The 16,463-nt window shown below is 48.2% G+C and overlaps 1 protein-coding gene across 2 annotated transcripts in view; it reads left to right on the forward strand.

Moving 5' to 3' along the window:
• The window catches only part of pigk (phosphatidylinositol glycan anchor biosynthesis, class K), a 109,979-nt gene that overhangs the window by 59,615 nt on the left and 33,901 nt on the right, over positions 1–16,463 (forward strand). Inside the window, exon 10 of one of the 2 annotated variants that reach the window (XM_055641318.1) lies at positions 2,725–2,800. The exons of the other annotated variant lie outside the window; for it this stretch is intronic. Within the exon in view, the coding sequence (XP_055497293.1) occupies positions 2,725–2,800 (76 nt within the window). The remainder of the gene's footprint in view (positions 1–2,724; positions 2,801–16,463) is intronic. 2 annotated transcript variants of the gene reach the window in all.

Raw genomic sequence — 16,463 nt, forward strand, 5'->3', positions numbered from 1 at the left:
GAGTCGGGAGTTAAATAGAAGCAAAATATCAGGACAACCGCACCTGCGATGAATCGTTGGAATTATTTCCCTTTGAGCTATTTGTCTTAACCTTAAGCAAATGTCTGTGCTCTTCTGCAAGGCGCAGGAATATAATTGCTCCTTTTCCCCCACACTCAATTTAATTTAAATAGATGCAGCCTGCAAAGTTCAGTACTTTGAATTCCATTTTATTTTCCCTTTATGTAAGCAAAAATAAAAGTTACATTTAATCGGAGTTTTATGCGGGATCACAGTGATAGATGTTGACAAAAGGAAATGAAACTCTTGCCGGCTGGGGATCGCGTAAGCGTAATGGCCCACGGTGCGAGTTCATTCCAAGAGCTCTCCTGAGTTTAAAAAACAAATCAAACTCGTGGTAAGCACGGAGAATGAACGTAGCGGGTTCGTCGGAGCTCGGGGACGTCTCTTAGCCGCTCGTAACGCTAACGGCAGGTACTCGGGGAGACTCGCTAACGGCAGGTAAGCTCGGGAAGACTCGTGAAGATTTTTCAACATGTTGAACAATGTCCACGAGAGCCCCGAGTACCGACGAGTGGCCATTACCGTTAATCTCCCAGTTCGAATCAGGGCAAACTCGGGAGAACTCTTGGAATGAACTCGTACAGTGGGACAGGGCGTTAAGGGCATTCCCCCTCCTGACTCGCCAATTCCTGAACTCAGCTGCCACTATGCTGCCCACCCTACCCTCTCTCTCTCAGTCATATGCACCTAATGTGAGTGGGGCCCATCTGAGGTTTATATTTAGATCGCCACATTTACATTGGCACAGAGGCATAGCTGGTAGAGCTGCTGCCTCACAGCGCCAGAGACCCGGGCTTTGGTCCTGACCTCGGGTGCTGTCTGTGCGGAGAGCTTGCATGTTCTCCCTGTGACCACGTGGGTTTCCTCTGGGAGCCCAGGTTTCCTCCTCCATCACAAAGACGTGCGGGTTTGTTGCCGGTTAATTGGCCTGTGTCATTTGCTCCTGGTGTGCAGGGAGTGGATGAGGAAGTGGGACAAAGTAGAACTAGTGTGAACAGGTGATCGATGCTGTGTCTCCAAACCAAACCAAACCAAACATCATGTTGGCACAGCTGTAAAGCTGCTGCCTTACAGCGCCAGAGACCCTGGTTCGATCCTGACCACTGTGTGTAGGATCCTGGTGTGTAGGATAGTGCTAGTGCACGGGGTGATCGCTGGTCGAGGCAGACTCGGGCCGAAGGGCCTGTTTCCACGCTGTATCAACCTAACGTCTAAATCCACATAGGTAGGCAATTGCTTCACTGATGTGCATTTGTTGGTCCTGAATTTGACCCCCTCCCCTTGACGAGGATGCATCTGAGAGGACAGGTGAGAGGGCACGGTGGCGCAGCGGTAGAGTTGCTGCCTCACAGCGAATGCAGTGCCGGAGACCCGGGTTCGACCCCGACTACGGGCGCTGTCTGTATGGAGTTTGTATGTTCTCCCCATGACCTGCATGGGTTTTCTCCGAGATCTTCGGTTTCCTCCCACACTCCAAAGACGTACAGGTTTGTAGGTTAATTGGCTTGGCAAATGTAAAAATTGACCCTAGTGGGTGTGGGACAATGTTAATGTGCGGGGATCGCTGGTCGGCACGGACCCAGTGGGCCGAAGGGCCTGTTTCCGTGCTGTATCTCTGAACTAAAAAAACTTTTGTAAGCAGGAGTGCTGCTCCAGGATGCAGGGGAAAGCCCCTGGGCCCTCTCTCCCAGTCCCACCCTCACCCACCCTCATCCCTGTATCCACAAAACACAAACACAATTACAGAGTTTGTTTCAAATGTAGACGAGTTGCAATGTACTGATGTACAGTTGTGTTATGTACACGTATCTTTAGCCATATCCCAGTTGGGTCGTCTAGATGTTCACTCTATGCCTACTGCCTGACCCCGCTGAATTCCTCCAGTACTTTGGTCTTTGCTCAAGGTTCCATCATCTGCAGTTCCTTGTGTCTCCATATATTCTCGAAACGCTTGGCCATATACCCAGCAGAATTACGTCTGAAGAAAGTTCCCCCCCCACCCCCACCCTCCCCCGTACACCTCTTCAGGCAGCTGAATAGTGAAAGGCCTCGATAGTGGATGTGGAGAGGATGTTTACACCAGCGGGAGGGTCTAAGATCAGGGGTCATAGCCTCAGAATTAAAGGACGTTCCTTTAGAAAGGAGATGAGGAGGAATTTCTTAAGTCAGAGGGTGGTGAATTTGTGGAATTCATTGCCACAGACGGCTGTGGAGGCCAAGTCAGTGGATGTTTTTAAGGCAGAGATAGGTAGATTCTTGATTAGTGCGGGTGTCAGGGGTTATGGGGAGAAGGCAGGAGAATGGGGTTAGGAGGGAGAGATAGATCAGCCATGATTGAATGGTGGAGTAGACTTGAAGGGCTGGAGGCCTAATTCTCCTCCTATCACTAAAGGTTTCTCCTCCCCCCAAAAAAATATCCTGATGTGTGTCTCCCCCCCCCCCCCCCCCCCCCCCCACTCCAGTGCAGCAGTGACAATTACCCCATCTCAATCCTTTCAATCACAAAATATTTCCAAGCAGAAATCCACCCTGCACTAACCTCTACTGGGGCTGAGTAGCAAAGGCCAGATGTGAAAACGATATTAGACTATGTTTCAAATGTGGGGAGAGCATTGCAGTGTACTGACGGACGATTGTGTGTTTTTTCCTGCTTATTTTTAGCCTCATCCCGGAAAGCCAGCCAACTCACGCACTGAAATATGTAGACCAGCTTGCGGTGGCTCAGATAATTCACCAGGTACAATTAATCCTTTTTTTTTATCAAGGCTGTGGCAGTTGATTTCGCTTGTGGGATCAGCTGTTCTTTGAAAGGATTCTGTTTCACACACCAATGCACGTACTTATCTTGGATGTTTATAACAATGGGTTCAAAATACTTTGTATTTTTTGCATACAAGGTCTAGAAACGGAATGTGAAAGTAGGTCTTGATTGTCAGTTTTATTAGTTCTGCAGGAGCTTAAAATTCCCCAGAATCTTAATTCCTCTCATTGAGCTATAGAGTGATTCAGTGTGGAACTGAATTTGCCCACATGGACCTACATGTCCCAGCTACACTAGTCCAACCTGCTTGCGTTTTGCCCATGTCCCACCAAACCTGTCCTATCCATGTACCCGTCTACCTGTTTCTTGAATGTTATGATAGTCCCTGCCTCAATTACCTCCTCTGGTATCTTGTTCCACGTAAAGCTACCCATCAGATTCATATTAAATCTTTTCCCCCTTCACCTTAAAGCCATGTCCTCTGGTCCACGATTCCCCTCCTCTGGGCAAGAGGATCTGTGCGTCTACCCGATCTATTGCACGCATGATTTTTTACACCTGTATAAGATCACCCCTCATCCTCCTGCGCTCCAAGGAATAGAGTCCCAGCCTACTCAACCTCTCCCTACACCTCCAACCTCTTTTCAGACTGAGGTCGTCTGAAAAAGGGTCTCGACCCAAATCGGCGCCTATTCCTTTTCTCCAGAGATGTTGCCTGCTCCGCTGAGTTACTCCAGCATTATACGTCTCTCTTCCTTCACCTCTACCTAATTACCACTGATTGAGCTACTGAATGTGTTAAGGGGCTGTCCCACTTATGCAAAATTTTTTTTTGGCGACTGCCAGCACCCGTCATAGTCGCAGCAGGTCGCCGAAAAAATGTAAACGTTGAAAATCCAGCGGCGACCAGAAAAAGGTACGACTCTTTGGGCGACTACTCACGACCGTACAGGTGTCACCCCGCGACTATGACAGGTGCCGGCAGTTGCTGGAAAAATCGGCTAAACATAGAAAATAGGTGCAGGAGTAGGCCATTCGGCCCTTCGAGCCTGCACCCCCATTCAATATGATCATGGCTGATCATCCAACTCAGTATCCTGTACCTGCCTTCTCTCCATACACCCTGATCCCTTTAGCCACAAGGGCCACATCTAACTCCCTCTTAAATATAGCCCATGAACTGGCCTCAACTATCTTCTCTGGCAGAGAATTCCAGAGATTCACCACTCTCTGTGTGAAAAATGTTTTTCTCATCTCAGTCCTAAAAGATTTCTCCTTTATCCTTAAACTGTGACCCCTTGTTCTGGACTTCCCCAACATCGGGAACAATCTTCCTGTATCTAGCCTGTCCAACCCCTTAAGAATTTTGTAAGTTTCTATAAGATCCCCCCTCAATCTTCTAAATTCTAGCGAGTACAAGCCAAGTCTATCCAGTCTTTCTTCATATGAAAGTCCTAACATCCCAGGAATCAGTCTGGTGAACCTTCTCTGCACTCCCTCTATGGCAATAATGTCCTTCCTCAGATTAGGAGATCAAAACTGTACGCAATACTCCAGGTGTGGTCTCACCAAGACCCTGCAGTAGAACCTCCCTGATCGTATACTCAAATCCCTTTGCTATGAAAGCTAACATACCATTTGCTTTCTTCACTGCCTGCTGCACCTGCATGCCTACTTTCAATGACTGGTGTACCATACCACCCAGGTCTCGTTGCATCTCCCCTTGTCCTAATCGGGTAAGTGGGAAAAGCCCATTACTTGTCTCCCTGATCTGTTCCTACCTGACCTGATATTTGACAGTGCCTCATGCAAAGCCTATGTAGCCATGATTGAGATGCACAGTCCCGTCCCCCCCACATTCCTTGTCATTGATCTAGAGCCATTGATATTTAACACAGTATTCACCTTCCCCCTCTCTCTCTGTGCTTCTGATCGAGCTGAGCAGGACATCAGTGACAATTCTCCGGTCATTTTTTGAATGAGTACTTCACATTCATCTGCGATGGATCAACAGGGTTTTGATTTAATGTCTCATGATTGACTGCCTCGGTTCTGCAGCGCAAGCGAGGCCCCTACGGGATTTGAACCTACGACCTCCTGTTGTCAGCGATGACAATGCTGCTGCTGAGCCGTGGTGGGCGGCAAGTTGCTTCACGAGAATGGTCCCAGGAATGGTGGGGTTAACGTATGATGAGCGTTTGACGGCACTGGGCCTGGACTTGCTGGAGTTTAGAAGGATGAGGGGGAACCGCATTGAAACTCACCAAATAGTGAACGCCCTGGATAGAGTGGATGCGGAGAGGATGTCTCCACTAGTGGGAGAGTCTAGGACCAGAGGCCATCACTTCAGAGTAAAAGGACGTACCCTTTAGAAAGGAGATGAGAAGGAATTTCTTTAGTCAGAGGGTGGTGAATCAGTGGAATTCATTGCCACAGACAGCTGTGGAGACCATGTCAATGGATATGTTTAAGGCGGAGATTGACAGATTCTTGATTCGTACGGGTGTCAGGGGTTATGGGGAGAAGGCAGGAGAATGGGGTTGAGATAGAAAGATAGATCAGCCATGACTGAATGGCGGAGTAGACTGGATGGGCCAAATGGTCTACCCTCTGCTCCAGTGATATGAACTTATGAAATCTTTCTTTCAGAAACCAATGAAGCGAGGGTGGGTATATAGATTATTGCTGGGTGTGAGACTAGGTGAGATTAATGTAAAGTGTGTGTGTGTGTGTGTGTGTGTTAAGTCCATTCCTTGAAAATTGTTGACTCGACGTTTTATCACGGGGTCTTTGACTGACAGCTTCACCTCAGGGAAAATAATTGATATGCCCAAGAAACAGAAGATTGAACACCTGAGGCATCTTATGTGACAAAAACTGAGCTTCGCAGAACTGCGAGTGACCTCATCCGCTGTAAAATGTCACTTGCTTAACATTCACTCGTCGAGTCCGGGTCACCTGATAAATGGAACGCAGAGTGGAACGGGCGAATTGTCAATACATTTTCATAAGCAAAAGTGAAAATAGTAATGGATTGCACCGCTGTGGAAAATAGCCGCCCTGCTGTGACTACGGAGTCATGTGGGGAGTTATGAATGGCATTAAACAATCTATCGGGGCCGGTGGGTGTCAAGGTTACGACTGTGCCACTGGAAATGTGGTGAAGAAGGATTATAGAGTGTTTAAGAAGGAACTGCAGATGCTAGAAAATCGAAGGCACACAAAAAAGCTGGAGAAACTCAGCGGCTGCAGCAGCATCTATGGAGCGAAGGAAATAGGCAACGTTTCCTTCGCTCCATAGATGCTGCTGCACCCGCTGAGTTTCTCCAGCTTTTTTGTGTACCAAGGATTATAGAGTGATGGAGCGTGCAAACAGGCACTGCGGCCCAACTTGCCCATACCCGCCAATAATGTCCCAGCTACACTAGTCCCACCTGCCCGCATTTGGTCCATATTCCTCCAAACCTGTCCTCTCCATGTACCTGTCTAACTGTTTCTTGGGATAGACCCTGCCTCATCTACCACCTCTGGCAGCCTGTTCCATACACCCACCACCCTTTGTGTGAAAAAGTTATCGCTCGGATTTCTATTCAATCTTTTCCCCTTCGCCTTAAACCTATGTCTTCTAGTTCTCGATTCAAGCACTTAAATTGATCAAGGCAGTTGTTAACTTGCATTTATTTGTCCTAAGTACCATCTATATCCCTCATTTCCCCTTTTCCCCCGACTCTTAAGGGACTGTCCCACGGTACGAGCTAATTCAAGAGCTCTCCCGAGTTTCAAAAAAATCAAACTCGTGGTAAGCATGTAGAATGTACGTAACGGGTACATCGGAGCTCGGGGACGTCTCTTAGCGGCTCATAAAACAGTAACGGTAGGTACTCGGGAAACGCAGTAAACTCGTGAAGATTCGTGAAGATATTTCGACATGACGAGATATCAACTGCCTTGATCAATTTAAGTGCTTGAATCGAGAACATGTTGAAAAATGTCCACGAGAGCCCCGAGTACCTACGAGTGGCCATTACCGTAATTCTCCGAGTTCGAATCAGGGGAAGCTCAGGAGAACTCTTGAATTAGCTCGTACAGTGGGACAACGGCCCCTTAAGTGTGAAGAAGGGTCTTGACCGGAAATATAACCCATTCCTTCTCTCCAGAGTTGTTGCCTGACCTGCAGAGCAAAGGTCCTGTCCCACGAGCATGCGACTGCATGCGGCGAGCGCAACCAAACTGGAAGCGGGGGCTGCGCAGAGGTCGAGTGATCCCGTACGAGTTGACGTGAAGTTCGAGCGGTCCGGGGGAAGTTCGCGCTAGGCACACGCCGTCGAGACGGTGCGTACGGCCCCAATGCGGTCTGCGGGCCGGCTGGCCGTTGCCGTGCGGAATTTTTGGACAATGTCAGTTTTTTGGAGCCCCGCGCGTTGTCGGGACCAGCTCCGCACAACTCCATACGGCTCCGGCGATCGAAGTGGGACCGGCCCCGCGAGGCCGTACGGCTCAAGCGACCACGTTAGGTCGCGCTTGCCGCATGCAGTCGCATGCCGGTGGGACTGGACCTTTACTCCAGCGTTTTGTGTCTTTCTTCGGTTTAAACATCTCCCTACACAAGGCAGCTGATCCAAGTTGTCTCGTTTAATTATGAGGTGTAGCAACCGCTGCCTTTGAAATCCTGATCAAAACTAGAGAGTCTGAATGCGGCAGGATCAATTCTCCAGTAAATGCAGTGAGTGGAGATAGATGGTAACACAACACGAACGATGTGAATAAAATCAATCCCAATAATGTGGGAACAGCGTGGTGTCCTGGCATGATTGATGGGGGAATGTTTCTTCTCCATTTTCACCATTTTGTACAACCTACGTGAAACGCAAGCAAAACAAGCAAAGTGCCGGAGGAGCTCAGCACGCAGCATCTTTGGAGGGAATAGACAGGTCTGATTCCAGGTCAGGGCGCCATTCTGAAGAAGCGTCCTGACCTGAAACGTCGGCTGTCCACTCCACTCACAGATACTGCCTGAACCACCGAGTTCCGCCAGCATTTAAGATAGACACAAAATGCTGGAGCAACTAAGCGGGACAGGCAGCATCTCTGGAGAGAAGGAATGGGTGACGTTTTGGGTCGAGACCCTTGCTCAGACTCGAGCATTGATCAGGATTCCAGCATCTGCAGTTCCTTCTACGTGAAGCTTAAACCCGCTTCCTTCCTCTCTTCCAAATTTCAAGTTCTTGAAAAGACTCAAAAAGCGCTGGAGTAACTCAGCTGGGTCAGGTGGCATCCCTGGAGAACATGGACAGAAGACGTTGCTGGTCGGGAGCATTCTCCAGACTCAAGTGCAGCCCGACTCAAGTGCAGCCCGTTCTTCAGGTTCACCCATAACATCCATGTTCTCTACAATGCTGTCCCACCCGCTGAATTACTCCAGCATTTTGCGTCCTTTTTTGTAAAGCAGCATCTGAACCTCAAGTAACCCTTGCATCCCCTCTCTCTGTCCCTCCTCCAGCCTAGTCGGCAAACTCCAATCTCTCACCACATGAACGTTCTGCCATCGACTCACTCCGCAACAACCCAGATTTGGTTATCAAACCCGCTGACAAGGGAGGTGCCGTGGTAGTCTGGCGCGCCGATCTCTACAAAGCTGAGGCCATGCGCCAACTATCGGACACCTCCTCCTACTTACCCCTGGACCATGACCATTGAGGGCTCCACCTTCCCTTGATCATCGTACCCGACCGAGCCTACATTTCGCATTTTATCTTTCTCCCAAAATCCATTTGTGTTCTATATCTTGCCCCACCGAATCACCAAATCTTGACTCCATCACCCTCGTTTTCCCTTTCCAAGACACCTGACTCTCGGTCTGCATTCAATTCTCTGGGTGTCCACCTGAAACGTCACCTATTCCTTTTCCCCAGAGCTGCTGCCTGTGTTACTCCAGCCTTTTGTGTCTACCTTCGGTTTAAGCCAGCACCTGCAGTTCCTTCCTGTGCATTTTATCTGCAATTTCTTGTCGTCTCCATGCTCCTGATGCTTGGTGGGAGTGCATCAAGGGTGCAAGTCTGTGCGAACGACACAGAAGAACTTATACGGATGATAATTGAGCACATTTAAGGACATTAGCAGACTCCACTGAATTGCTTGAATCCCAGGTTTCCTCCACCATAAATGAGGCTCGCCCAGGGTCTCTTCCATACCCCGCAACACTGCTCTCTCTCCCCATCCCCGCACTCGCAACAACGGCCGAGTCCCCCTAGTCCTCACCTTTCACCCCACCAGCCGTCACATACAAAAAGTAATCCTCCGTCAGTTTCCCCACCTCCAACGTGACCCCACTCGCCACATCTTCCCATCTCCCCCCATATCTGCCTTCCGCAAAGACCGCTCCCTCCATAACTCCCTTGTCAATTCTTCCCTTCCCTTACCCCCTCCCCGGGCACTTTCCCTTGCAACCGGAGATGCAACACTTGTCCCTTTACCTCCCCCCTCGACTCCGTTCAAGGACCCAAGCAATCGTTCCAGGTGCGACAGAGGTTTACCTGCATCTCTTCCAACCTCATCTATTGCGTCCGCTGCTCTAGATGTCAGCAGATCTATGTCGGTGAGACCAAGTGGAGGTTGGGCGATCGTTTCGCGAAATGAGCTGACCTCCCCTGGCTCAGAGAAATTTCTGGGTATAAATCGGAAGGGATGAATGAATTTAATAAGATTTCTGGGACTTTTAGTCAGTGGAATATAATTGCATTCTGTGGCTCCTCCAGGCTGAAGGTTCTCTTCAATCCTAAATTCAATTCAACCCCGCATTAATGTGGATTCATCATAATGGAAAGCTATGAAGCGGTGTGGCAGTTCCTCGTTGTACGCTCTGCTTCCTGGATTTCAACGGTGACTACATTTCAATAGACCACCGGTGCAGGAGTAGGCCATCCCTGTCTTTTGCTCCCCATTTTGATATCGGCCCCTCGAGCCAGCACCGCCATTCACTGTGATAGAAACATAGAAACATAGAAACATAGAAAATAGGTGCAGGAGTAGGCCATTCGGCCCTTCGAGCATGCACCGCCATTCAATATGATCATGGCTGATCATCCAACTTAGTATCCTGTACCTGCCTTCTCTCCATACCCCCTGATCCCTTTAGCCACAAGGGTCACATCTAACTCCCTCTTACATATAGCCAATGAACTGTGGCCTCAACTACTTTCTGTGGCAGAGAATTCCACAGATTCACCACTCTCTGTGTGAAAAAAAAAATCTCATCTCGGTCCTAAAAGACTTCCCCCTTATCCTTAAACTGTGACCCCTTGTTCTGGACTTCCCCAACATCGGGAACATTCTTCCTGCAGCTAGCCTGCCCAACCCCTTAAGAATTTTGTAAGTTTCTATAAGATGCCCCCTCAATCTTCTAAATTCCAGCGAGTACAAGCCGAGTCTATCCAGTCTGATCATCCACAATTGCATAATCATACTTTATTAGCCAAGTACGTTTTGCAACATACGAGGAATTTGATTTGCCGTACAGTCATTCCATTAATAAACACCAAAACTGAGACTGAGTGCCCTCTATCACTGCTCTGTCTTATCGCAGCTGCTATCCCCTCAACCCCTCCCCCCCTCCCTCCCCACACTTTATTTATTTTTTTATTTTTTAATTTTTTTTCATTTTATTTATCTTATCGTATTTGTGTGGATGTGTACGTATGTGAGTGTTGTTTGTCCCCGGGTGGCGAGGGTGGGTAAGGGTAAGGGTAAGGGTTTTGAGGGTCGTTTACATACTGTTGTACAATTATGTCCTGACTATCACTGTCTGTTTTCATTGTATGTATGCAAATTGCTGTTAAATTCAAAATTCAAATAAAAAGATTTAAATTAATAAACAACAAAACTGGTCCAGAACCAGGGGCCACAGTTTAAGAATAAGGGGCAAGCCATTTAGAACGGAGACGAGGAAACACTTTTTCTCACAGAGAGTGGCGAGTCTGTGGAATTCTCTGCCTCAGAGGGCGGTGGAGGCAGGTTCTCTGGATGCTTTCAAGAGAGAGCTAGATAGGGCTCTTAAAAATAGCGGAGTCAGGGGATATGGGGGAGAAGGCAGGAATGGGGTACTGATTGGGGATGATCAGCCATGATCACAGTGAATGGCGGTGCTGGCTCGAAGGGCCAAATGGCCTCCTCCTGCACCTATTGTCTATTGTTTATTGTCTATAAAACACACAAAATACATTTTAACATTAAGATCCACCACAGTGACTCCTCCACATTTCTCACTGTGATAGAAGGCGAAAATATAGTTCAACCTCTTCCCTTCTTTGTTCTCCCGCGGTCGGGGACCTCGAGCCTTCTGTTGATCTTGGTTGCTGTAGCTGGCGGTTGGGCCCTCCGTGTCAGGGCGATCAAGCTCCTGCATCGGGGGGAATCTCAGCTACCCCGCGCCGGGCGATCTGATCCTGGGTCAGGGCTGGTCGAAACCTTCTGCAACTTTGGAGAACTTTCCCGACATCGGTCTCTACCCGAGACTGCGAGCTCCTTGATGGTGAAATCCGCAGGCTGCGTTTGGAACGTCGATCCTAGGAAAGGGGTTGGCCCCGATTTCACAAACATTTTACATGGAATATAGAACAGTACAGCACAGGAACAGGCCCTTCGGCCCACAATGTCAGTCCCGAACATGATACCTGGGTGAACTGGTCTCACCTGCCTGCACATGATCCATATCCCTCCGTTCCCGTGCATACACACCTGCCTATCTAAAAGCCTCTTAGACACCACTATCGCATCTGCCTCCACCACCACCCCTGGCAGCGTGTTCCAGGCACCCACCTGTGTATATAGACTTGTCCCGCACAACTCCTCCAAACTTTGCCCCCTTCACCTTGCAGCTATGCTCTCTAGTCTTTTGTAGAAACGAGGAACTGCAGATGCTGGCTTACAAAAAAAAAAGACACAATGTACTGGAGTAACTCGGTTCCTTCCCCTATTTTGGGGGAAATTTGGGAAAAATCAAATGCTAGAGGGTGTAGCGGTACGGTAAAAGGATCAACGTTTAAAGGAGATGCAAGTTATTATGCACAGAGGGTGTAGATCTGTATAATTGAGTCAGTGCATATGAACGGAAGTTAATATACAGGTTGGAAAAATATTCGGAAGCCAAAATACATTTACCTTGATAATTGCGAGGTTTTGAATGTCTTTCTGAAATTAGATAGGATTTTGGTAAGCCGACCAGTCTGAAGAAGGGTCTCGACCTGAAACGTCGCCTATTTCCTTCGCTCCATAGATGCTGCCTCACCCGCTGAGTTTCTCCAGCATTTTTGTCTACTCTGGAGTGTAGAGCACAGTTTATGTCACCTCACTTTAAAAAAAAGATACCAATGACAATAAATTAGCTCAGAAGATCCACAGACTGAACTCTTTGTTTGGGGTGGGAGATTGCAACCTTCACGTGGGTCCGCCCTGTTTCGACGAATGCAATCAACCTGGCGTGCACAATCAAATAAGATCAAATAGAACAAGTTGTCCTACAACTTTAGGCTGTGCATGCCATACGCAAGAAGAAGAAGAAGAACTCTTTGTTTGAGGAAGGGTCTTGACCCGAAGCATCATCTATTCTTTTTCTCCAGAGATGATGCCTGACCCGTTGAGTTACTCCAGCATTTTGTATCTACCTTCGGGGTAAATCCGCATCTGCAGTCCCTTCCTACACAATGCAAATACAAGCATCTAGGGCATGGGAATTCACCCCTGAAGAATAACCAAACCGCTACGGAAATCCCTTATTGTGGAATTAACTAGGGAGGGGGTGGGAGAAGGTAATTACAATGTTTGTTTTCAACTTGCATTGATTGAGAATTGACGCAGCCTTGCATTATGGATGACCACGCAGCCTTGCATTATGGATGACCACGATACTGAACACCAACACAGAATGCAAATTCCACCCGCACCCCTGTAATACAGGGGGGGCCCGTAATGAGGGTTTGTGATGTTTTGCTTGAGAAGAACGAGGATTTAGCCGTTTGTTCTCACAGGGTAGTTGAAGATAGCAAGGCGGCATGAATCGGCTTGACAGCCGTGAAGCCTGCTCAGGCACTTAAGGGCATGTCTAATCGATCCCAGCGAGAGGTATATAGGGCAAAGTCGCCCGTGGTGGCAGCTCTCCTTCGGAGGACGTGTATGAGCACATTTTAAAACGAAAAACATCTCTTTTTTCTGGTGCCAGCTCGCAAATTATCAGCGTGATTACCAGATTCATTGCTTGCCTCAGGAGGACTTGAACTTGTGACCTCCTGATCTCAGGATCAATACACTGCCAGACTTCGCTGAAATATCAAGCGATAATTACATTAATGGCGTCCAGCCAACAACTCATGTCGCATTTTTAATGTAGCCAGACATATCGAAGCACAACGTATAATAGACAAAATCTCACCCCAGGTCCCGGAAGGAGATGTTAGGGCTGAGAACAACATGCTTGGTGAAAGAGGAGATTTAAGGAGCATGTTCGCATTTTCTAGGAGCAGAATGATGCCATTCTATCTTGGCTGATATATCTCTCCCTCTCAACCCCATTCTCCTGTCTTCTCCCCATAACCCCTGACACCCGTACTAATCAATCTCCGCCTTAAAAATATCCATTGACTTGGCCTCCACAGCCTTCTGTGGCAAAGAATTCCACAGATTCACCACCTTCTGACTAAAGAAATTCCTCCTCATCTCCTTCCTAAATGAACGTCCTTTTATTCTGAGGCTACGGCCTCTGATCTTAGACTCTCCCACTAGTGGAAACATCAGGTAATGAGGTAGATGTTGTTAAGGGAGAGAATGCAAGAACGGCTAAAAGCTGAGATGCTACTGTGGGGGGAATAAACTCAGCATGCTCAAGAAACCTATATGTGATGGTGGATGATGTTTCGGGTAGGAGTCATCAGGGAGGATGGCGTTGAATGGTGCAGTGAGGGTTGGTCGGGTTATTGAGCTGGAGACGAGTAGGGGTCTAATTTAGTTTAGTTCAGAGATACAGCGCGGGAACAGGCCCTTTGGCCCACCGAGTCCATGCCGACCAGCGATCCCCGCACACTAACACTATCCTACACGCACTGAGGACAATTTACATTTATAACCAGCCAATTAACCTACAAACCTGCATGTCTATGGAGTGTGGGGGGAAACTGAAGATCTTGGAGAAAACCCACACGGTCACGGAGAGAACATAAAACTCCGTATCTGTAGTTTGGATCAATACCGGGGCTCTGGCGCTGTATACGCTGTAAGTTAACAACTCTACAGTGCTGCCCAAACATTGTTCCCGTAATTCTGTTGGTCCGGTAAAAAAAGATTTAGTTTTGTACAAATACTTGTGAGGGGAATGGCGTGGATCAGATTCAGATTCAGATTCAGATTCAACTTTAATTGTCATTGTCAGTGTACAGTACAGAGACAACGAAATGAATTTAGCATCTCCCTGGAAGAGCGACATAGCATATGATTTCAATAAATATTTACATTAGCATATATACAGACATGGTGTTTTTCCTGTGGGAGGAGTGTCCGGGGGGGGGTGGTGATTGGCAGTCACTGAGGTACGTTGTTGAGTAGAGTGACAGCCACCGGGAAGAAGCTGTTCCTGGACCGGTAGGCGGCGCGGCTCTGGCCAGCAGCGGCCTCTGCAGTCTGTCCGCGTTTTTATTATTTTCTGTCTGTGTTTTAATGTAGTTTTTGTTATTTTTTTGTTGGGGTGTGTGTGTGAGGGGGTGGGGTGGGAAACTTTTTAAATCTCTCCCTGCACTGGAGACCCGACCTTTCTCTCGTCGGGTTCCGTTGTCGTTGAGGCCGCAACGAGGAGCGGCCTCCAACAGGAAGAAGCCGGGGACTCAGGTGCCGACTCACCGTTGCCGTCGCGGAGCTGGCCGAGACCGGAGCGGTGGAGGAACGCTGCTGCTGCTGCTGCTGCTGCTGCTGCTGCCGATGCCGCTGCTGAGTCGGGGGCTGCTGCTGCGGGTCTGCGGACAGCGGCGCCGGGAGCCCGCGGCTCCCTGGAGAGAGACCGCTTTTCGGGGCTCCTGCAACGGAGAATTCTCCTGCCCGAGTTGCGGGGTTGAAGAGCTCATGGAGCGGGGCCTCACTACACCGCCCCGCGCGGCTGGAATGGCCGCGGGTACTTGCGAGCGCACACCGGGGGCTCTAACACCAAGACCCGGTGTGCGACCTCGCACCACCCGGCGTGGCTTCAATGGCCGCGGGACAATTGCCATCGCCAGCCGGGGGCTTTGACTTTGACTCTGACATCGGGGGGGGGGGGGAGAGTGCAGTGGAGAGATAAGTTTTTTTTGGCCTTCCATCACAGCTATGTGATGGATGTTTATGTAAAATTGTAATTATGTTGTGTCTGGGTCTATTTGTGTGTAATGTATGGCTGCAGAAACGGCATTTCGTTTGGACCTCTAGGGGTCCAAATGACAATTAAATTGACTCTTGACTCTTGACTCTCTTGACCTGCTGGTTCGGCAACGGAGAGACCTGTAGCGCCTACCGGATGGTAGGAGGGTAAACAGTCCATGGTTGGGGTGAGAGCTTGGCGATGCTGAGCGCCCTCCGCAGACAACGCTTGCTTTTGACAAACTCAATGGAGGGGAGCGAGGAACCGGTGATGCGTTGGGCAATTTTCACCACCCTCTGCAATGCCTTCCGGTCGGAGACAGAGCAGTTGCCATACCCTACTGTGATACAGTTGGTAAGGATGCTCTCGATGGTGCAGCGGTAGAAGTTCTTTCTTGTGGATGACTAGGGAATGGAGTTGGTCAACTGACGACAGTGGCTTTGCAATTTGTAGTTGGTGTTGATTTCATTATTTTTAAAATATTTTTATTTTTTATTGAAAGCATATGTACAAATGATAGCAAACGACAAACTGGTTACAGAATTCTTACATAGCTTCGGTTTTTTAAGTTTTTTTTTAAACGAAATGTAATAGAGAAAGAAAGAGATAAGAGGAACTGTAAACTAATAGAAAGAAGAAAAAAAAAGAAAAAAGCAAGAAAGAAAGGAGATTACAAATATGAAATTGTGGAGATAGATCTGGGAGATATTGAGTTTAGTTGTTCATCCAACCGTAAACCCTAAGTTGTGACTATAATTTTGTGTTAAACCAATTGACTTTAAAAAAAATTAAATAAATCGAGACCATACTTAAAAAAATAGTTCTGGTTTTTTGGAGTTGATTTATCAACCATGTATCGAAAAAGAATTTGATTTGGTCTTCCTCGTCGGTGTTTTGAGCAAATTAGCTCATCCTGCTTTTTGGACCAGTCGGGCTAAAGAGAGACTGAGGGTTCAATTGGATAGGCATATGGATGAGAAGGGAATGGAGGGTTATGGTATGAGTGCAGGCAGGTGGGACTAAGGGGAAAAAAATTTGTTCGGCATGGACTTGTAGGGCCGAGATGGCCTGTTTCCGTGCTGTAATTGTTATATGGTTATATGGTTATATGGTTCAAGTGAGGTGTTAAGGGTTCAGGTAAGGTAAGCTGGATGCAGTCAGCACACAGATGGAAAGGTTGAGACACAAAATGCTGGAGTAACTCAGCGGGGCGGGCAGCATCTCTGGAGAGAAGCAATGGGTGACGTTTCGGTTCGAGACCTTTCTTGC

The sequence above is a fragment of the Leucoraja erinacea genome, chromosome 10 (assembly GCF_028641065.1).
Source record: "Leucoraja erinacea ecotype New England chromosome 10, Leri_hhj_1, whole genome shotgun sequence".
NCBI classification, from domain to species: domain Eukaryota; kingdom Metazoa; phylum Chordata; class Chondrichthyes; order Rajiformes; family Rajidae; genus Leucoraja; species Leucoraja erinaceus.